This window comes from Perna viridis, chromosome 6 (assembly GCF_037379345.1).
Source record: "Perna viridis isolate PV_CMFRI_1.1 ecotype Kerala chromosome 6, ASM3737934v1, whole genome shotgun sequence".
Lineage (NCBI taxonomy): Eukaryota > Metazoa > Mollusca > Bivalvia > Mytilida > Mytilidae > Perna > Perna viridis.
Genome location: NC_142450.1, coordinates 14,837,803 through 14,861,396, shown reverse-complemented (window position 1 = coordinate 14,861,396; position 23,594 = coordinate 14,837,803). Strand labels below are relative to the sequence as shown.

The following is a 23,594-nucleotide window of genomic DNA, read 5'->3' as shown; positions in this document are numbered from 1 at the left end:
GGGGGGGGGGGGGTAAATACTCACCTGATTCCCTCGTTACCCTTTAAGATAAATATAAGTGTCTTAAATATTGTGATATTTATAATTTTATTTATTTATTAATTTATTTTTTTTTACAAAATTTGCTCAGCCTCTAGGGTCCAATTTTATTGCCTCGCTTTAATTCTATTTGCACATCTATATTTAGTCCGAATTTACTCTGACCTTGCAACCCTCCTATTTTCTATTTGGATATTGATATGTCGGATAACCCTACACCCGACATATCAATATCCAGAAGAAAAAAGGGGCGGGTTGCAAGTACTAGGGGTCAGGATTCTTTTTTTTTTTAACAAGAAAAATAAAGTACGAAGTTATGTATTATAACAGCAAATATTTCACTTATAATATGAAGTTTTTCTGCATGGCATGTGGGGGTCGAATGGTATATAAGTGCAATATTTGCTGTTATAACACATAACTTCGTATTTCATTTTCTTTTTAACAAAAAAAAAAAAAAAAAAAAAAAATCCCGTCCTCAAGTACCTGTGCCCTTTATCCGCCCCGGTGGAGCTTTGACAGTTCCGCATTTTTAATTCCGGTTATGTCCGATATTTTTCTATAATTAGTTTTTCTCCACATGACAACTTGTAAACAACATGGCGGCAGCTAGTGCGATTTGACACTGGAAAAAACAACTTAAGCCTATAGTTCTAAACAGTATTTATAAGAGAAAAAAAGACAGAATCAAAACGTGACAGTATGGGGGCATCCTGTAGTTCCGACATTCACAATGATAACCAACGTAAGTGGTTCACGCATTATTGTAGGCCTAACACTGTAACAGTAACATCCAATACTAGGCAATACAGTCGAACCTCGCTGTGTCGAACTCGGATTAGTCGAAATATCGGATAACTCGAACTAATTACAAAGTCCCAGCAAAACTCCCCATACTCCAATACAATTTTACCTCGGATGACTCGAACTCAGATGAATTGAAACCTCGGATAACTTGAGGTAATCAATCAGTCCCCTTGAGTTGATAGGACTTCAAGGTTAATGAACCCTGATGTCTCGAAGTCAAGTAATTAGTTGAAAAACTGATTGATTTATTACAAACCTTGATCGAAGTGTGTTCTAACAACGATTAGCGTGGCTTTTAAAATTAATTTGTTGACACTCTTTATGGTTTGATTTGTTTATTTAATTAATTTAAAATTGCACGTTGTGAAAAGAATCAAATTGTATTAATAACACATCAGAATTTACACTAATAGTGGTATCGGATATTTTGATAAAAATTTAAAAAAAAATACAGATGAATTGTAATGGTATCTGACTATTTAATGAAACATCTAACAGACTATAGTAAGGGTATTTCAACCACTACATTCGTTTCGCTAGTGAATTTGAAATTTTATTGTAATGATGTAGAGCACATGGTTTGACGATACTCCTGATTGTGAATCAAACAAAGCAGCATGTTATGAACTATGGCGTTTTTGATGTAGAAAAAATAAAAAAGGAAATTTCACTGACACACTTGGTGCCGTTCAGTATTTCAAACATGATATACATATACAACATACAAAAAAAATATCTTCTGATATGAAACACAAGACATTACAAAGTACCGTTTAAAGTGAAGTACATGGACATGTACATGCACAAAAAATGATGTACATCGTAAAATTTAATACAGAAACAATCATTGACCAAATTACTAGTATTTCCGGTTTATCCTCAACCTCAGATTACTTGAATCTCGGATAACTCAATCATTTTTGCATGGTCCCTTTGACTTCAACTTAACAAGGTATGACTATCATGAATTGACACTTGCTAGTTTGCTCTGAATGACCCCAGATTTGTCTCAGACTCTGAATAACATTTTGAAGTCAGTGAAACAAAGTAATTTTAAACCCAATAGACGACTTTCATATTCACTATTTATGTCGAATCTGGTGGGAAAAGGTTCATGGTTTTATACTAAATAAAGAAAGGATATCAGGATTCAAAGGCTCCAAGAACAGTGATAGTAACGCGATAATACGTCTCCGAAAGTTAATATATCTGAAATGCTTTTATGATAGATGTATATCATTTAAAAATTCTTGGGTGAAGTTGAATCAAGTTTCTGTTTCCTTGGCTCCCATTGCAATGTCAAGCAATCTGACACCTGTTGACCCCAGTTGACCTTGATACATGTATAAGTGACAAACTTTTTAAGATATTAAATAGCTTTCAGAATGCTATTTCACAGGATGTTTTAAATGAATAGCTTTTTACCCAAGATATTATCCTGAAAAATATTTACTTAAATGAATGTGTTCATGTATATTTAAAAATAGTAATACACATATACAAAATTTCAATACAAAACAAATTATCTTATACAATTATCCATGTTTGTTTTTAAGTGCTTGAGTTCCAACCAAATAGATTTTTTTTTCAGTAGGCTTCTTTTGAACATCAACAGCTAAAAATATTTCCACTTTCATCCATGTGAAAATTTTAACAACAAAACATGATTTGTGTTATTTTCATTGAATTAATTATGTTAATATGAAGTTGGTTGGACTTGTACACTCCTTGAAGTGTTCACATTTCCCATTTTATCTTTCGTGCATCGTTTATCATGCATATACACATCATTTTGGGTCCGTTTAAACACACAATAGAAGCATTTGTTTAAATGCTCTCTTGGAGTGTTCGTTTAAACACAGGATATTTTTGTACTTTGATTATTTCCTTGATTCAACTGTTATTTTCATATTTTTTGCTATTATTAATTTATATAATTTCATTAATTTTATTTCCTATTTTTTCTTTTTTCATAATATTTGTTAATATCATTATTTTTCATTGTTCATCTATTGTGTGTTTAAATGCAGGATATTAGCATTTGTCTATCGTGTGTTTAAAAGACGCTGGGAGTGTTCATTTATCATACTTTGAACACACAATAGGAGTGTTCGTTTAAATGCACGATAGAAGCGTTCATTTATCTTCCGTTTGGTGAGGGTTTAGCGTGTATTAGGGTATTGTTTGTGCTGGAAACGTAAACACTCTCAAGGTTTGTAAGAGGATGAAGACAATATTGTTGTTGATGTAGCATGTTTTGAATTGATAATAAGTTCCAATTTTTTATGTTTTTTAAATATAAAATGAGAAAGAAAATGCTTAAGTTTTGACCTAATTTAGAAAAATCTTAAAGGAAAAAAAAATCATAGGAAATTAGCCAACTTTGAATTTATTTTACTGAATTCTTGTGCAAATTGTATGGACTGGACATGACATGTCTGACTAAATTAGTCCAAATAATTGTGCTGTCTTAAAGACTTATTTTCATTTTGCTTAGTTGCCTGAAACTCACCTTCAAACATCAGATTTAAAAAAATGTGTCAAAAAATGTCATGGTTTTCTAGACTTGTCTAACTTAGTTTGAGTCATTGCAATTATAGGTGTTGAAACATATATACTTTACTTTGAAACCCAGCCAGCATTATGACTTTCGTTTGCCAATGGTTGAAGGTAAATTAGAATTCCTATTCAGCTAGTGATTCCTACAATATCATATGTCAATGGTACAGTTTCTGAACCAAACCTGTGCATCTATTTGAAGGATTGATGACATCTGACTGAATGATCTCTGACAGATCAATAACCGATGACAGGTTACCTGATCACAGTTTTGTTATGTAAAATGATGGATGATTTGTTTACATAACATGTATAGATTTTAGAATATAAAACAATATTAAATTTATGTTAAATTTAAGATATGAAATCCACATATTGTATTTTGTTAAAAATTAAAGAAATAAAAAACAGAAGTAATTAAATGATGTTTAAAAATATTGCATTTAGTAAATATGTGTAAAAATTGACAAACCAAAAAATGGAATCCATAAAATATATTAATCTCTCAGTGGTCATGTGATGTGATCACCAGTTTTATGGATTGGGTGACTGATTGGAAACTGATCAGTGATCGATGACCCAAGTCATCTATTTTTGCACTGATTGGTTCAGGTACAGTAATAGAACAGAGTGTCAGTGACCTTCTATATGAACTTTAGGGGGTCTTGAAGAAACATGAATAATTGTTTTGTTGGACGTTATTCCAAACAGATTGTTTGACCTTTTCATACAGACACAGAGTGCTACATATAGAAGCCTTTCCAATTACTAATAGGATAATTAATTGGAAAGAGTGAATAATCAATTGATTATCCTATTGTTTATATAGATTTCTCATCATAATTTATCAATATTTTCAACATTTTAAATTCGGTGATTGACAGATTGATATCAAAGTTGTGACAGGAGAAATGGCAAGAGTGGAATTACCAAATTTATATCACAATGTGAATAATAAAAATTTACTTCACTGGGAATATTTGATAAAACACTTCTATCTATATGAGATATCTGAATCTTAGCATACAAAAATTACAAGATTTTTTTTTTAATAGTTGAGGCATAATAATGTCACCAAAAACTGCTTTTATGTAGTTTTCAGGGAATTTGTATGAAAAATAGAGATTATATAGTTTATTAAATTCAAAAGTAAAGAGTGTTACATGTAGCTTTGGACAACAAATGTATTTAAGGAAAGTTGAAATGATATGGAATGCTGTTTTTGTATGAATATTAAAGAGTTCTACACGTTTGATGCATTACCCCTTTCCACTTTCTGTCTGTCTTCACTAGTGTCTTACGCTCCCAACTTTAGAACATTTGTCAATTGTTGACCAATTTCACATGGTTTTAGTGTGGTGCTTGTTAGTTGGTGGGTGGGCATTGAAATTATTTTGGTATCATTTTTCTCAGCAACTACTAATCACAGCCTCTTGTATTTGGTATCCAGCATCAGGTATGGGTCCCATATATTGTGGGATCAGATCTCAGGCCTGTGGGAATTATGCTTCCTGTTTTATGAAATTCGGCCATTTCTGTCAGACCCATTTGTATGAAAGATTTATTCCTTTTTGTACCACCAAAAAAGTTTGGGCATTATATCACCCTGTCAATTTATTTTTCTGTCCACATCTGTTGTAAGCTGATCTACTTTTAAACTGCTCAAAGGATTTTTAGGCATCATACCTGTATGTACATGTAAATGTGCATGAAGAAATATAGTTACAGTCCTTGAACCGATCTGTGCAACGATTTGACTGATCGATAACCGATGACCGGTGACCAATCTGAATGCAGTTTTGTTATGTAAAAGGATGAATGATCTCTTAAAAATAAAAGAAATGTAAAATAAAAATATAAATTTTAATCCATTGCATTATGTATATATGTGTAAAATTGACAAAGAAAACAACGGAAACCATAAAATATATTGACCGCTCTGTGGTCGCGTGATGCTATCACTGGTTTAATGGATCGGATGATTGATCGGAAACTGATCGGTGATCGATGACAGAGCGCAATTTTAGTTGCATGGATCGGTTCAGGTACTGTATTATCAGAGGACTTCAAAGCGAGATACATGTAATCGAGTTATAGGGTTTTACATTTAACATTAAACTTATTTCGAAGCTGTGAATATTTTCTTTGTGAGCTTTCTCACAGTATCTTTAGTTTTGTATTCAAATTAATGCAAGTACGTCTGCAGTATAAATTGGATTTTTTTTCAGGTAACATGGACAATATTCCTAAGTTGAAAGTTGCAGTTGTGGGTAAGTGTTTTAGGATAGAGGAAACCACATTGCAAACAATTACAAAACAAGTATTTAAAGTATAAGGCATGTTATATTATTTCTTAATATTACCAAATAATTGACCAAGACAAAAGGAAATTTGGTATTATGTGAAGTGCTTATATTGCAACCACCCTGTCTTTTATACTTTTCTGTAACATTTTTCTCATCTATTGAGTGAATGCTAAGATATTTGGAATGTTGCTTTTGTTTTATGACTTTTACCATGTCTACTAGTATCTTTTTTCAGGTTCCTCACTTATAATCTACTTCTAACTAAATGGCCCTGTGCAGGTCCGGGTGTCAAAAGAATAGGTCCACAGCAGTGCTAAGCTTGTTGTAACGGGCGACTAAATAGTGCTCAAAACCTTGGTCAGGGGTAAGGGTGCTCTGCCCACAGAGCAATTGGGTTGTGTGCCCAAGGTGGTGGAATTGGGTACCACTTGCATGCTACATGCTGGGGTTGTCAGGGCATAATACAGAAAACCTGACCGCAAATCATAGTGGTTCAACGTGTTAGGAATGATGCCACGTTCTTCACATGTATACCCTGCTGTGATATTCTATCTGTGTAGGAACCTTTTTGCTCTACCACTGAAGGCGAAATTGCCCGATCCTACCCACCTCTCTCTTTTTCCTGAGGCAATCGTCGACCCTATTGTTCTTGTGTCCTATCCCATTTTTCATTTCATGTTTATTTTATCATCCATTTCATGTTCATCGCCTGGATATAGCTGAAATATTGCTGCTCAGGCGTTAAACCTCAACAATCAATCAATCAATATAATTTAATGTACCACATAATTTGACAAAAATGGTTGAGTTTGGTGTTCTTAGCTTGATATACGGTATTTGCAAATCTTGTTTAGTCTAATGTTTCTTATTTACAGGAGACAGAGAAGTTGGAAAGACATCAGTCATTAACAGATATTTAAAGAATCAATTCACCACAATGTATATACCAACCAAAAAGCCTGTGATAGGTATGTCAAATTGGAAAATAGAAACAACAACAGCATACATGTACAGAAATATTGACAGTTTTTATGGTTCTATCTGCATCTGTATTTAGATCTGTGTATTTTTAAAACATGTAAGTTAGAAAAATCTTTATTAATTCCTAAGAAGGTCTTGTATGATGTATTATACCCCCTGCAATCAATTTTTGGGCAGGGGGTATGTAGGAATTACCCTGTCTGTCTGTCTGTCTGTATGTTTAGTACTTTCACTATATCTTTTAATGGAACAGCCCTTACTGATGGAGAACTCCAAGGAGAGATACCCTTTTTTCTGTCTTGCACTCTCAGCAGTGTGATTCTTTTAAATCTGAGGTGCTAATCCTTACTATTTTTATAATAAAATATAAAAAAGCTCCTCAACACCTCTCCATCCATCTTTTAAGGTTAGCAGAGTCTGTGTTGCTCATTTACTTCTGTTTCTTTGTACTTGTAATTTTGGTTACCAGTACTTCATGTTCTTTGTTTTGTGTGTTTATTATCCTTGTCTAGTCTTTATACTTTGAATATATTATTTTGATTTTTACTTTAATCTTGGTTATCTTTATTATTCTTGAACCGATCCATGCAACTGTAATTGCTATTGGCCGTCAATCACCAATCAGTTTTGGATTAGTCATCAAACTGTAAAACCAATCTATCAAACTAGTGATTGCATCACATGATCACTGAGCGGTTACTATATTTTACGGATTCTGTTGTTTTGTTTGTCAATTTTTATACATATTTACCAAATGCAATAGAATAAAACTTCAATTTGTACTTTTATTTAACATTTCTTCTATTTTTTAACAAAATGCTATATGCGGATTTAATATCTTAAATTTAATTAAAATTTAAGATGGTTTTATATGATTCCTTTCAATGGAAATTCTAAAATTTACATGAACCAATTATCCGTCATTTTACATAACTGTGATCAGATCAATCACCAGTCATCAGTTATTGATAAATCAGTGATCATTCAATCAGTGGTCATCAGTCCTTCAATAATTGCACGGATCGGTCAGGGACTGTAGTAGCTATCAACATATACATGTACATGTTTCAATGTTTGATATATTAATAAGGTTATTTCTCTCTTAGTCTGACTTTCCTCTGACCTTGCTATTCCCCCCTCCCAACTGGACATTATCTGAATAAAAAAGAGGAGGATTGTAAGGTCAGAGGAAATTCAGTCTATTTTTATCTCTCTAAGATAATTTGTTCTTTTATTGTTTTATCTAGAGAGTGCTGTTAGGAAGATAAACATCCCTGGACATTCTGTAGTAGCCTTGACAGTTTGGGACATTCCAGGACAGGAAGATATTGACCTCTATAGTACATACTTCAAAAACCTAGATGCTGCTATTGGTATGTACACAAAAAACTAAAATAATTTTCAACAAATGTTTATGCTGCTATTGGTATGTACATAAAAATTTAAAAAAAATGTTAGCCAAGGCCAGTCAAATTCAATATCTTGTTTCTCAGACCATTTCACATGAAAACAAATGAGAGAGGGTGGTATTTCTTTTTATCTTTTATCCCCCAATAAAGACAGATTTGAGGAGGGCTTTTTACATTGTCCATAGAAAAAAATGATGAGGGAAGTTCTTGTTCTTATTTTATTGAAATAATATTAAATGGGTTTTGAGGCACCCTTCAGTCCGAGGTGATGAGGGAGTTCCTTAAAACCAAGAAATTAATTTTTACCCATTTCATCTTTTTCACAAAATTGAATTTTGGTTTTGGATTAACTGCAACGTTTAAAGAGAAATAAGTTACATAGAAAGCATTGAAATTCATTTGAGAAAGGGAGATAACTCTTTAATTTGAGCAAAATTTGGTTGCTTTGTTAGGGAACCTTAAAATCATTTTCTGAGCCATCCATTGTCGATTAAGAAAACCTAATTCTTTTTGACATACACATGGTATATAAGTTACATTGAAAAAAAAATCAGTGGGATCAAAGGATCTGCCTGATTTTTACATGGACAGTTTCTTAAAATCTGTAAATACCATACCTAAATCAACTAGGCCGGATTTGAAAATATTTTTCTTTGCATAGCCTGGGTGCTCAAAAAAGGATTTGGTTGGTAGGTATCTAAGTATATTTTTTCTCCAAAATCATTCCAAGTCAGAACGAACTTTAATTTGCTAAAGATTTATATAAAGATTTGTATTAGAGTAAATGCTGTTACTAAAAAAAATGTATAGTTAATGTTGTAATCAATGGCATAAAAACAACTCATTAAATGATGTAAGAATTTTTTTTTAAAAAGATGAACAATATTCCAACATCCAAAAAAAATTTCCATTTAGTGGAGAATGGGATTAATGGGAAGGTTGGGCTATGGCAAAAAATGTGTTTTTTTTGTCTTAGGCCCTATTCCTTTTAAATGAGATAGAAGTTGTTAAAATTTAATTATTTTGATATGAGGACCTATATATTACCAGATATAATTGGCTGTGTGCAATTTGTATGCAGAAATAATCTTTTTGTTGTATCAGAATAGAAATGATTCATGTTAGGTATGGTGAAGTAATCATTTAAGCATGGGTTGGCCTTTATATTTGTATTTTATACCTCACTATCACTCTATATAAAATAATGGAATATTAAAACCCAGCTCATGTGTAAAAGAATACAACATCACCTCCCCCACCCCATGAATTAGCCTTTATATTCATATTTTATACCTTATCAACATTTAGTTTAAAATAATCAAATACAAATACTCTGCCCATGTGTAAATGAGTACAATAATACCACACACCCATGAATTATTTCTTTAATAATTAAGTACCTTTTAGTTGTGAGTTTCTGATCAAATATATTGGCATGCAGAAGTTTTCTATGATAAAACCTGATCAAGAACAGTTCTGCATGTAAACAGACTTATTTTTATTTCAGTAATTGTGGATATAAATGATGATAACAGTATTGAGATGGGCCCTGTGTGGAAAAGAATTGTGGTAAACAACACATTTGAGACAGTCCCCATTGTTGAAAGTTCAGAAGGTGGCAAAATTGAGACAACAACCATGGAAAAGAAACCAGTTGATCCAGAGACATTTCCTGTTTTGTTGCTTGGCAACAAATTTGATCTGGTATAATTTTATATTATTCAGTATTTTGTTCTTTACATGTGTATATATCACAAACTGATTTTGAAGATAGCAAGATTTAAATCTAGTAAGACAATACATTTACTGAGAGTTACCTACAGTACCTGAATCAATCTGTGCAAGTATCGTCATGATTGTACAACCATCATCATTTAGTAAACAAATCACTCTTCAACAAATCAACCCTTATCTGTTAAACTGATGTTTGGCCTTTTTAAGCTACCATATGACTGCTGATCATGTTGGCCTGATGAAGCATGCTAGCCTCAAATTCTGTGGTTATTGGTTTGATCACCAGCTCAGGCTGAGTTACACAAATGACTGTAAAATTGATAGTTACTTGTTCTTACCAATGCACATGGCATATTTGGAGATTGAAGTCGAATTATGTATCCAAGTGGGATGACATGCCTACCTGAAGCAGTTGTGTCTGTGAGCTTGCACAATAAATGTTAGGCTCAGTGTATCTGATTAATTCAATGGGAGGTATCTTTAATTGGGCAAATGATTGCCTCAAATGTATTTATATACCACTCCAGCTAAGAATCATGCAAAATATGATTTATAGGTAAAAAGCCTACATATTTTTTTTGTTATTTTGTTTGGATTCCCATAGTAAACAGAAATTATCTTCAGTTTTTCATATAACCTGTGCTCTTAAGAGATAAAAATTATGTAGAATGCACTGTAGATTTCAAAATTAAGGGATTTTTTAATTAATTTAATTTTTAATTCTGTAAATGACACTCAAATACAATACAATCTACTGGATTTTCAATGTTGATTATCTCCTAAGAGCAGGCAGATTTGAGTGAATAATTATGCATTTTATAACATAGACCCATAAAACAACTTAATTACAAAAATAAAAATATGTAGCCTTTTTTGGGGTTTATCACATTTTTCAGATTTTGCATGAGTCTTACCAAGACAGCTACTTAATATCTGCCATAGGACCTCAGGGCTGTTCCATTAAAAGACATGAGGTCCCTAGGGCAGTAGTTTCAAAGCTGGTCAATTAATGTTTTAAAAAATATGAATTCTATGATGCAGCTTCAACTGAAGACCAAGGTACAGTATGATGTTAAGAAGGATAAGAAGATCTGACAAATTGTGAAGAATTTCTAGTCATCTTGGAAGGAATTTTTTTTTTACTTAAACTCAGGCCCCAGTGCCACAAAAGTTAAAAAATACTTAAGTCTGAGATTATTCTTAACTTCCATCAAAGTCTTTGAAATTGATTTTCTCGGACTTAAGTAATTTTTCAAGTTTTGTAGGGCGGGGCCAGGGCTCTTTGGTGAATATGGGATATCTATCAAGTTTCAGGAATACAATCATTTTTCTCTGAAACAGAAACCTCATGATATTGCTAATATGTGCACTCATTAAGACATTTAGGTTTCCCACACACACCTAAGTGCATGAGAGTTTAAACGAGTGCTTTTATTTTGTGTTTAAATTAACCCTTGATTTGTTGTTTTAAATGAATGCTTCTTTTGTGGGTTATGGTGCATTTAAATGAATGCAAAACACTCAGCAAATGCACAAATCCATGAATGCTAAAATGGAAAACGTAACTGTTTTAAGGAATGTAGGACCATACTCTTGGTAAAAATGATACAGGATAGACATCTCATCCTGTTACAAACAGCTTATAGTGAAAAAAAAAGTTTGGACCTACATTGTAATTGACATTAATGACAAAGAAAACAATTCATAATGAAAAATTTAACTTTGACTCTCTCATTCACATTAAATAATTGCACCATTAAACTTCTCAACTTCTTATACTTTAGAATACTTTTTCATCAGGTATCCATGGTAATAATATTCTTTCTTATTAATCTATTCAGAATGGGTTGATAGAGACTTTTTTAAAATTATTTTTTTAATTCTGTAAAGATTGAGTTGCAGAATGGCTTTTTAATTGATGTTGCAAAATATCTGGGAATACATGTACCTGTGGCAGATCCAGAGTTTTAGGTAAGGGGTCCCCAAAAAAAATTTCTTGACAGGATCACTGGTGAGGATCATGAAATGAGTGTTTTTCATGATTGAACACAAACAATTTTTCAACAATTTCTTTTCTAAGGGGAGGGGGCAGTGGGCACCTTGGATCCGCCACTGTGTGAATTTTGGAAAGAAGTTTTTGGTATGAGTATATGGCAAAAGAGAGAAAACTCTAGTTCAAATTATTTTGTTTTAATGGGATGAACTCTGAACTCTTAGTCCGAAGAAGATCCTAACAGTGAACAATAGGTTACTGCTATCTTATTTTCGTGTCTTTTTTACATGTAATGTATATTTTTAAAGATAAAATTGCTTTTTCAAAAATTTTGAATTGTTTACTAAGATAAAAGTGTTACTAATTATTTGTCTTGTCCCTCATTTTTTTTTTTTTAATGTTATTACCTTTCTTTTTATACTTCCAGATAGAAGATGATGGATACACAGAAAAACTCAAGGAAATGAGAGCCACAGGTATGGCACATTCTAAGCTACAGTTACTATTAAGGGTAGATTTGAGATATTTAAGTTTCCCACAGGTACAATACCTAAATGCAAGCAAAACACTCACCAAAGGCACAATAAACAAATGCTCCTATTGTGTGTATAAACAAATGCTCTCATCGTTCATTTAAATGCACAATAAAAGAACACTTCCAGTGTGTGTTTAAAAGCATGATAAATGAACACTTAGCATGCGTTTTAATGCACCATAAAAGAATGCTTTTAGCATGCGTTTAAATGCATATAAACTAGGATGAAAAATATTAGTACTTATAATTAAGGAAGAAAGAATAATTAAGGGAACCAAGGTTATTGTGGTAATCAAAAGAATTTAATCCAGGGACAAAGACCAGACATGGAAAACAGACAAACACAACAAAGAACATAAAGTAACTAAAATCATACATACAAAGTAACAAAAGTAAATGAGCAACTCGGACTCCACTAAAAACTGGGAGCATGGACCAGGTGCACCGGTAGGGTAAGCGTACTCTGCTTTTCTAGAAACACCCGCTGAGTTGCTCATAAAAAGACAGGTCTGGGGTAGATGAGGAAAGGTAAACTACGACCTGTTGAATAAAGATTGTATGCAGTGAATTTAACATGAAAATCACATCAATTTCCTGTCATTTCTATGTAAAGAAAATTTTTTTTTTTTTGTTGAAAAATATAAGTTTAGTAGTTGAATAAGCAAATAATGAGTTGGCTATCATGCGTTTAATTAAACTCTTGTAACATGCATTTATATGAATGATTGTGTAAAACATTTAAACAAATGTTCCTACTGTGCATTTGAAGGAATGCTTCTGTTGTGTGTTTATCATGTGTTTAAATGAACACAAAATGCTCAGTAAACTTATTATTGATAGTGCATGTATGCTGAAATGGGAAATGTAAACAAGGAGTGTAACATTTTATCTGATTCTCTTGTGTTTTTTTTTAAATTTAGGCCATACTTTGGCAAAAAAAAAACATCGAATCAAGATTTACATTGAAATGACAGGAAATTAATGTGATTTTCATGTTAAATTCACTGCATACAATCTTTATATGATAAATTCATGTGAATTTCATGTGATGGTTCAGTTCACATCACTTTCACATGTACTTCATATGAACTCGGTCACAAATTATGTATGTTGAATTCGAGTTTTGAAGCGCTGTTGTCTCTTTGACACATTCCCATTTATAATTGTTTCTGTTTTTTTTTTGCATTATTCTTATTAATCTATGAAGCTTTACTTAATTAGGACTGTATTTGGTAATTGTATCTTGTAGTAAAAGATGAAAGCGGTGCTAAGACAATTTGGAACATAACAGAGGATGATAAACCTGATTGTGTCAAACTTCTGGATAAAATCAAAACTAAGGGCAATTTCTATGGAAGGTATGATATTACTCCAAGTAAAATACAGTGTTTAAACTGAACCCTGAATAACAAAAAATCCTGTCTAAACCAGACACTTGTTAAATCCTACACATCAGTTTGAATGTAATTTTAACTTTGAAAACTAAAAACCTGTCTTAACCAAAACAACTTTGAAGTTTAAAAGAAATTTGGTTTTGACAGGTTTTCAGATTTTTCAGGGTTTTGTTTCAACAGGTTTTCTGATTATTCAGGGTTTGGTTTGACAGGTTTTCTGATTATTTAGGGTTTGGTTTCGACAGGTTTTCTGATTATTTGGGGTTTGGTTAAGACAGGTTTTCTGATTATTCAGGGTTTGGTTTTGACATGTTTTCTGATTATTCAGGGTTTGGTTTCAACAGGTTTTCATATTATTCAGGGTTTGGTTTAGACAGGTTTTCTGATTATTCAGGATTTGGTTTAGGCAGTTTTCACTCTAGTTAACTTGAAAGGATAGAGTTAGTTTTCTTTTGTTTGAATGACCATTTCCTGATGAACTTAGATTGTTAACTGGATGATTGAAAGAGAAAATTTTAACTAGTTTTTTTCACATGTATTTTAACATGTCATAGTTTTCGTTTCCTCGTTTGTCTACCCTGGGCTTGACATATCATGAGCAACTCAGTAGTTGGTTCTAGAAAAGCAGAAGACACTTATCCTACCGGTGCACCTGGTCCATGCTCCCAGTGTTAAGTGGAGTCCAAGTTACTCATTTCCTTTTGTTACTTTTTTATGTATTATTTTGGTCATTTTATATTTCAATTCTAATATAAGTGTGAGCATTCAAGCTTAAGGCAAATTTAACCTTTTTTGAGGAAATTTGACTGAAGAAAAGCCTAACATTTTATTATAATACCACATGAAGTGGCGAGGTTTTCTGTGATACCCTCTGAAAAAGTTTGCTGTCTGTCTGTCTGTCTGTTTGTATGTCCCTCAACAGTTTCCAGACGATAACTTGAGAATTGATCAATGAATTTTATTTAAACTTAGCAGAATTGTTAAGTATTATATCTATAACAAGTTAAGTTCAATTTTCAGCATAATCCCAAATGTTGTTTACAAATTATGTAATTTTCAACAACTTGCCATCTCCTTTTTCTACATTATGTGGCTTGGTATACCTAATTGTTTCATTAATGCCTATTATGCATACAGCCTCAAGCATGTGTGATATATATTTGTTGCACTCCATCCTGTACATTCACGATATCCTTTTAATTGTATGCATTTTCATATATGTATACATGTATACATATATACATATATGTATGCTACTATAAAAGTCTGGTGGACAAGACTAATTCCCTGTATATTATAGTTTTTGAATCATTTGTATTGGTAAGTTGGTCTTAATTTAGTATTGCTTGAAATATTTATCTTTGCAAACATGTAAAACTGCCTTAACTAACTAGAGGCTATGAACTGCCATAAAACATTTAAGAAAAAATAATATATAAGAAAACATATCTATATAAACATGATAAAGTAAGTGGAGATCAATCAGTTTTGAGTAAGTTTATATTTTTGAAAATGGAGTATATTCATTCAGTCATTTATTCCTTTACCACTGAGTTTATCTGTCCATTTGTCTGTCAGTTTGATAGTTCATTTATTCTTTTTTATCCTAGTTTTAATTTTTCATTTTCTCTTTTATATCTCCAGCATTACAGCTTCAGCTAAGGACCCTGATGGATTGGTTGCAGAAGGCATTCAGTTTCTTCTGAGACATGTTCTTCAGACAAAGTATGGGTTGAACAAATGGAAGCCCAAGGAAACTAAGAATGTAAAAGCCAAAAATAAGATTCTAGAATATGAAGGGCTTGAAATGACAGACATAGAAACAGTATGTATCGTGTTTATTACCTTATAAGGACAGAGATTCAGCTGCACAAGTACACAATACACGTGAAAAAGAAAGCATTTTTTGTATGCATTATATGTGGAAATTTGAATTCTACATCATTCACCCTATGTCACATAGTCTAGAGAGTTTTCTCTAGCAGAAGTGTACTATAATTGTATATGACAAAAACAATTGCTGACAGAAAAACAGCTTTACAAATCAGTAGTCGTAATTTTTTGTATGGCTTAAACTTTTTTTTTTTTGATAAGACAGTTTTTATAACTTTAAAATTTGCTAGTGTTATATCCTTTGTCAGCAGTATATGAAGGGAGGTAATTCAATTTGCAAAAAATTTGGCACTTGCCCTAAGCATGTGTTTCTGAGTGTATTCTAATTTTGAATTTTGCAGAACACATAATCTTGTCAGTTTTTAAAACTGACATTGATTTAAATGCAGAGATGAATGGCATGAAATTTACTTAGTTAGAATTATTAAGTAATCACTGACAGGAATATTTTTTTTTCTAATCTTGGTCATATTTTTATTCCTTTTCTAACAGTTCGACAGTGTTTTCAAAGTTGCTGAAGTGTCAGTTAGAAAAGTGAAGATGCTGAAAGATTACCACAACAAGGGGTTGGAGAAGTTGCGAGAATCTTGTATTAATGCTCATATTTTTGAAGAAGAGGATGCAGCTAGTTTGGAGGATTGTATGGTTGCTTTGAGGAAAAATATTGGTGAAAAGGGCAAATTAAAGGTAAGAGCTTATTGGAGGAGTGAAGCAGTGAAATGAGCAAGTAGTGTTTTAGAAATATTTGACCCTGAATAAATAGGATTTTAAAAACTTAAAAATGAAAGAGAAATTTTAGTAATGTCTCACTTCCATATAAAAGAAGATTCCAAAATGCAGAATTGAATAATTTCTGTATAGAAATATTTTTTTTTATATCCATTGCAGTTACAGTGTTTCGATGTATATGAAACACTTTTTTCTCTCTGTATGTCTGTTTGTCTGCCTGTCTGTCTGTCTGTTTATGTAAAAAAAAATAATTATGAAATGGATTTTGATGAAACTTTATATAAAAGTTTTGTATCATATGACAATGCACATGAAGCAAAATGTTTAATCACTGGATACTTACTTGCAAAGTGAGATAAACCAACCAAGGGTTTGACATGTACAAATGTACATGTAGTGTTTATAAGTTGGTAGTAGTGAGTATCACTTAGTTAAGTCACTCACAGCTCTTATTCATATCATAAAGTCATAAGTTTCTACTGTATCTCCAACCCATAAGCAATACAAGAATTTTTAGGATAACACGAAGTAGAATATTATGTTACAGTTCCTGAACTGATCCATGCAACTATTTGAAGGATTGATGACCGCTGACTGATTGATTGATGACGGATCTATAACTGATGACTGTTGACCGATCTGACCGCAGTTTTGTTATGTAAAGAGACAGATGATCGGTTCATGTAAATTTAAGATTTTCCACTGGAACGAATTTAATATACTAACATATTGAATTTACCTAATTTTAAATATAACAAATGTAAAATAAAAGAAATTAATTGATGTTTAAATCTATTGCGTTTTGTAAATATGTGTTGAAATTGACAAACAAAACAACGGAATCCGTAAAATATATTGACCACTCAGTGGTCACATGATATGATCACCGGTTTAATGGATTTTATTTGTTTGACGGATCGATGACCTATCGGAAACCAATCAGTGATCAATGACCGATCAGAATTTTAGTTGCACGGATCAGTTCAGGTACTGTAAATGTGCATTGTACTTTGATACCCAAAAGAAGCCAACACAAAAATACCACTAATAAAAGTATATGTATTGCAAATTTCAAATGCTGTACTGTACATGTGATTCAAGGAGTAATCTCTCATCAGCAATTTTAGAATACACAGGCAGATCTAAATCCAAGCATCAATAGTATAAAAGAAGTACTCAAAATCACAAATATTGAAAAAATGTAGTCCAATCTGCACTGACAGCAATTTAGATTAAAGTTTTGAGAATGGGCCATTTTAATGATCTTCAGAATTACAATGAGCCATCCTTTAACATTCTCTGTTAAAACATTTGGTTTTAATGGAACATTTTCAGCTGGTCCCCTCAAATCCAAATGGCTGCTCTGAGAAGTTCTACAAAAGTGCAATACAACAAATGCATGTGTTCTTCTATTTCGAATACATTCAACAGTAGAAAATTCAGATATAAAATAAATTGAACGATATTTGTATGCCTTATCACAATAATTGTCATAATTTCAGGTGAAGAAGGATGAAGATTTCTGTAGATTGGAAGTTACATCCAAGGATTCTGACTTCAAACCAGAGAAATATATCAGAGTTTTACTCAAAATCTTCCATAATGAGGTAAAGATTACATTGTTTCCTGTATTTAGTAGTAGTCTTTACAAATGACAGGTAGGAGGTGATATTTGCATGTACAATTATCAAAATTCACTCTTATTTCTGAATTCAAAAACAGTATTATTTTTATGTAGATAGTTGAAATTGGCATTTTGCAAGAGCTTTTGTTTTTGATCTGGTTGATGAATATGATGTTTTATCCAAAGTACTGATAAGTATCTAGGACTGCAATTAGAAATAAGATTGATACACGTAGGTGTATGTCATCTGCCTCTGCCAAAAAAAATTGAAGTGCAAAAATGCCATAATTCCATTAAAAATTTTTCAAATTAATATGGTGGTGCATTACGATTAACTGTGTATGATGACTAACAATCATATGAAATTAGAATGAAATTCATCCTGTGGTTTCCAAGGAGTTGCGTTCACAAAGTGTTGCGGATGGACAGACACAGGGACACTGGTATTTCTATGTCCCCCTCTGTTTTGTGCCATTGGACAAATATGGCATTTGTAGACCATAGTTTAGTTATTGGGTTTTTCTGCACTTTAAATCAAATAAACTGTGTCTTCATTTTACATCAATTAGTACTTAGTTAGTTATCATCATTGTAAAAATCATGCAGGGGGTTATTTATTGATTGATTATTGATTTTTTTTTTATATGTAGAAAAATGCTTCAAAGTATCAAATTCAACTATTGTTTCATGTAATCTTTATATTAAAATGTAGCTGGAGAAAAATCAATGGAATCTTTTAGAAGGGCGAAAACTGATTTATGCCAGCATTTCACCTGAAGTATGTTTTAGGAAAAGGCTTTTATGAAAGAAAATCATTTTTCTGTTCCATAAATATATTGTTTCAGGCTTCCTTTCATCAGATATAAAATATATGTTGCAACATAGAAATACTGGTGTCCCTCCAGTCACACTTGTAGACACAACTCCTCTGAAACCACTTGATGGATTTTGTTCAAATTTTGTGTCGATTATTAGTCAACATTTGAACTTGATCATATTGTGATACCATTTAGATTTGACAAATTTTACAGGAGTTATGGTACTTTTGCACTTCAACCTTTTTTGCAGCATCAGGGGACATATAGCTTGTTTCAAATACATCTCTAAGGTAGATCTAATTCTGAATGACTCTAAGAAAGATTTTAAACTTATAACTTTTTATGGATCTAATAGTTAAAGTAAAAGTTGTTTCTTTGAGTGGCTGGATAGACTACATACACAATAAAGCTAACAAAATAAAATACAGTTTCATATAAAACTGATGATGAAGAAAACAAGAGTGCACACAAACTGATGATAAAGAAATCAAGAGTGCACACAAAATTCTTAAGCATTTGTATTTTGTACTTACACGAAATCCTAGAAGTGACATCAGGTTTTTTTTGGTATGATAAACATGTCTTGCTCTGCTAGTATCACCTGTCACATTGTATGTGTGTATAATCTGGGAAGTGTTGAGTTCTGCAGTTGGTTGATAATCAGGTAAGGCATAAACTCTAACTGAAGACAGCATGTCTCGTTTGTGAGATAGAACTTTTATATTCAGTGACAGGTGAAGTGGTGGTGCACCCTCCATTTTATTGGAAAGTTTGTCGTTCTTATTGGTTAAATTGACAAAAAATGGTAAATAATTCCCTATCACCCCCTTTAATCGAGGAACCCCATCTGACACCCTCCTTTTCAAAATGTCTGGATCCGCCCCTGATATTGGTCATTCAAATGATGATGATGACTGTAACACTTCTGTAGTGAAGTAAAATGGAAGTACTTATTTTTTTTACAGTTTGCTGTTGTTTGCAAAGCAATTCTCAAAGAATGTCCAGCAATAATTGCAAAAATGAAAGATCAAGATGAAGAGTTGTCTTTCCTTTGTGAACACTCTTGGGAAGAGGTAAAAATGAACAATGACATTCCAAGGTCAAAAGAAGACATACAAGGAATTTCTGACATGATTGTAAATAACAGGGCAAAAATGCAACATGCAAGATTGGAGTCGGCAAAGATGGTGGATGAAGTTGAAGACTACATGAAGAAGATCAAAGCTGCATTTTTGTGGTAGATGAGAAAGGACCATTTTATTTTAAAGAAATGGGGGCTAGTCCCCTTTATCATCATAGAATCCAAATAGCTTACTAATCAAAATTGTTTCAGTTATCTGTGATGTCTTTACTTTATTAAAGACGGCCCATTAAATCACTGAAAAGACTGTCCATTAAATCATTTAATGTTAAAGAATTCAATGCTCCATCCGTCTAATAGAGTAAGGAGTATAGAACATTGAATTATGGGTACTCTCCTCTGAGTAATAGTTTGTTACTCTTGTACAAAACTAAGGTTGAAGTCCAGTTTTAAAGAAAAAAAAGCTTTATTTTAACTCAGGTGACAGACATGTGTGCTCCTGCCTCAGTGTCTGTCTCTGACATATCCCATGTCTCAGGTTAATCATAATGTGTGTAACTATTTTCTTGATGTTTGGGCCTCATCATTAGTAAACTTGTTTTTAATGTAATTCATTACTTATGTCTATAGAATAAAATTGTTTTTGTCCCACATTTACGCCCTAAAATAGAGGATTGGGCATTTGGGGCATCAGTATAGCAGTTAATTTTATTGTTTCCAATTAAGATAGGGTCAGAGGATTTTTTACAACATTTTAAAAGTATATTTTATTGTGTGCAAAAAGAGAACTACAATTTGTTTGACCAATGAATAAAACCAGAGTTGTCTCTCTTTTACCACAATTATTACTTATTATCATAAATGTGTAGTTAATGTCAATAAAAAAACATTAATTTTCTGATAAGAGCATCAGTATACCTTTTTGTTAATGTTTTTTTTTGTTTGGTGATAAATGCATAAAAAATACCCAGCAGGCCCCTGATTTTAGTCCATATACTTGGGTAGATCTAAGGTTTCAGGTAAAGGACATAAATTGAATTAAAAATCCGGCAAGTCAAGGCAACACCATTTTTTGGATAAACTTTGTAAATAATAAAGATTTCATTCAAAAAATTATCCAGAATTATCAAAGGGGAGAGCGGTATATGTTGGATGGCCCTCTATGTCTAGGGGGTCTTTGATTGAACATTCTTGAAGAATATTTAGGTCAATATAAATATCTCAGATGTAACAAAGTCCCTAATTGTGATTCTGTATCTCTTGAATGTACCAAGAACTGTATACATATTCAGATGATATTGGCATGGGCCAAATGTCATAAAAATTCTTCCTCTTTCATGTGGCTTGACCTTTAATGATCAGCAGTGAAATTTTCTCATGACATTCATATACAGACTTTATTCATACAAATGTTAGCTTCATGTAAACATCACATGAACTTCTCATGAAATTAATGTGATTTTTTTACATGAAATTCACATAACATGAACTTCATGTATGAAATCTGTCATAAATTTTATTTGCTAAATATGGGAAAAATTGTGTGAAAACCAAGGATATAAATTTGCCCATGTATTGTTCCTGGTTTTGTTTTGTCAATAGATTTACCAATGTTTACCATAAACCTTAGGAATTCCTTTACTACTTAACAAAGGTTTATATGAAGATAATTTAGAACAACTAGTTGTAGACTCATTTTTATTCAATCATTATAATTAGTAATCATTCATGTATTTAAGGCCAACTTTAAACAATTTTTTGGTTCTAATGCTGTCACCCTGTCTCTTATTAGGGTGTCTCATTATAAATTTTTATTGCCATATCAGTAAAATAAAAACAAAAGGTAACCCTTTTTATATTTTATTCTGGCAATTTACAATATAACAAGCACCCTAATCACTTTTTGAGGCAATAAAGTGGTAAAATGAATTCATTACTGCAATTCTTTGTTTCCGTGAAAAGTGGTCAGAGAAACAAGAAATTGACTTTGTGTGGCCTACCATGTATTTTTTTTTTGTTTAAGGTACTGGTTTACCTTGTTTTTTTTTGCAGTTATATTCTTTGTATTTATTATTATTTTTCTTATTTTTTGTACATATAACTCTATCTAGGTTTACCTTGTACAGAAGAACCTGTCTGACCCAAACTCTGGATAAACAAGAAATCTTTGAGAACCAAATATTTTCTTTAGGCCAATCATACCAGATTCAAATCTTTAAGAACCAGATATTTTCTTTAGGCCAATCATACCAGATCAATATCTATTTAACAGCACAAACTGAACATCTGCCTAGACCAAACAAATTTCTCAGTTCAATGGAGACTCTGTCTAGACAGGTTTCACTGTATGTCAAAAAATTTTAAAACTTGAGTATGTCATGTGCACTAGAATAAACTCAACAGTTTTAACTCTTGCATATTATCATGAAATATGTACATTAGAATAGAAGGAATATTGGTTGTTTTTTTTTTCATTTAGAAACAAACAGAATTCATGAAAAAAATGATTTTACTTCAACAATATTAATAATCAGATAACATACAAGTATTCATTTGTGTGCTAACATATTTTATGATTTTCACTGAACACTAAGCAAGAAGATTCGACTAAGCTATATTATTTTTAAATTTCATTAATGCAATTCAGTATCCTTACTGTAATTCAGAATTAACTCATGAATTTTCTAATACATGTATTGGGTTAATAGCCCATTCTTGTGACATGAAATGGGTGATTTCAAGTATTACAATTGGCCAATAATGGAATAATGCATTCTTTTTACACAAAAATGGGCCATTGACTCAATGCCTATCTTTTTTGGTCATTTTTTGCGTTTTTTTAGGGCCAATGCCAATGGCCCATGACCCCCTCCCGAAGTGATTAATACTGTCTATCTGATATGTATTTCATAATGGAGGGACATAATTTATTTATTTAAATAACAAATTATTGAAATAATTATAGCTAAACATGATTAATAAAATGCTTGATATAGAGTACCCTAACACACAGGATCAATACATGACACACTCACAGTAAGAGATTTTTTTTACAAAACAATTTCCTGCCCTAATAATTATAAAAAAATAATGATTTTTATGCATCTTGAGGTAAAAATATTCTGTCCTACATTATGTCAGTTGTAGATGAATACACTTTACGTTTTCCCAATAAATTTTCTTGTAAAAATCACTGCAAAAAATCTGCCAAGCAGGTAAAAAATTGTCTTTCCTTCATGCACATTCCGGATCCATGGGATATTACATGGTCTGCACAATGCACATACAAGCATACAATTGATATGCAAAACCTCGAGCAATGCTAGCAAAAATGGGAAATCTGTATATTCCAGGAGGTGCAATGATCTTAAAATTGAATTTATGTTACAGTAATTTGTTATTTTAGCCACATTTTATTCATATTATATATATTTTGTTAAGTTGTTGATACTAATTTTTAGAATAAAGAGAAGCTGGTCTTCCATTATCAACTGTTATTTTTTCTTTAGTTGTTATTTGCGATGTATAACAGCCAGGTCTGTTATATTCTTATCTCAAATTACTTTTACACTCGAGAATTGACTCTTTACCTAAGAATAATCCATACTCAATCTTGTTCTCACGAATGAATAGTTTTCTCTTTGATCTCAAATTCGTTCTTTATTATATGTTTTGTATTTATCACTGAACAT

General features: G+C 32.0%; 1 protein-coding gene across 1 annotated transcript; it reads left to right on the top strand.

The window, feature by feature from the left end:
• Window positions 1-617: 617 nt before the first annotated feature.
• LOC148613791 (uncharacterized) lies at window positions 618-23,389 on the top strand. Its single transcript, XM_088587384.1, has 11 exons — window positions 618-784; window positions 5,634-5,675; window positions 6,587-6,679; window positions 7,940-8,065; window positions 9,609-9,805; window positions 12,256-12,304; window positions 13,613-13,721; window positions 15,402-15,582; window positions 16,143-16,337; window positions 17,882-17,986; window positions 19,787-23,389. Exons 1-11 carry the CDS (start codon window positions 742-744, stop codon window positions 20,060-20,062), a joined length of 1,416 nt encoding a protein of 471 aa, XP_088443510.1. The 5' UTR covers window positions 618-741; the 3' UTR covers window positions 20,063-23,389.
• The last annotated feature ends 205 nt before the right edge of the window (window positions 23,390-23,594 follow it).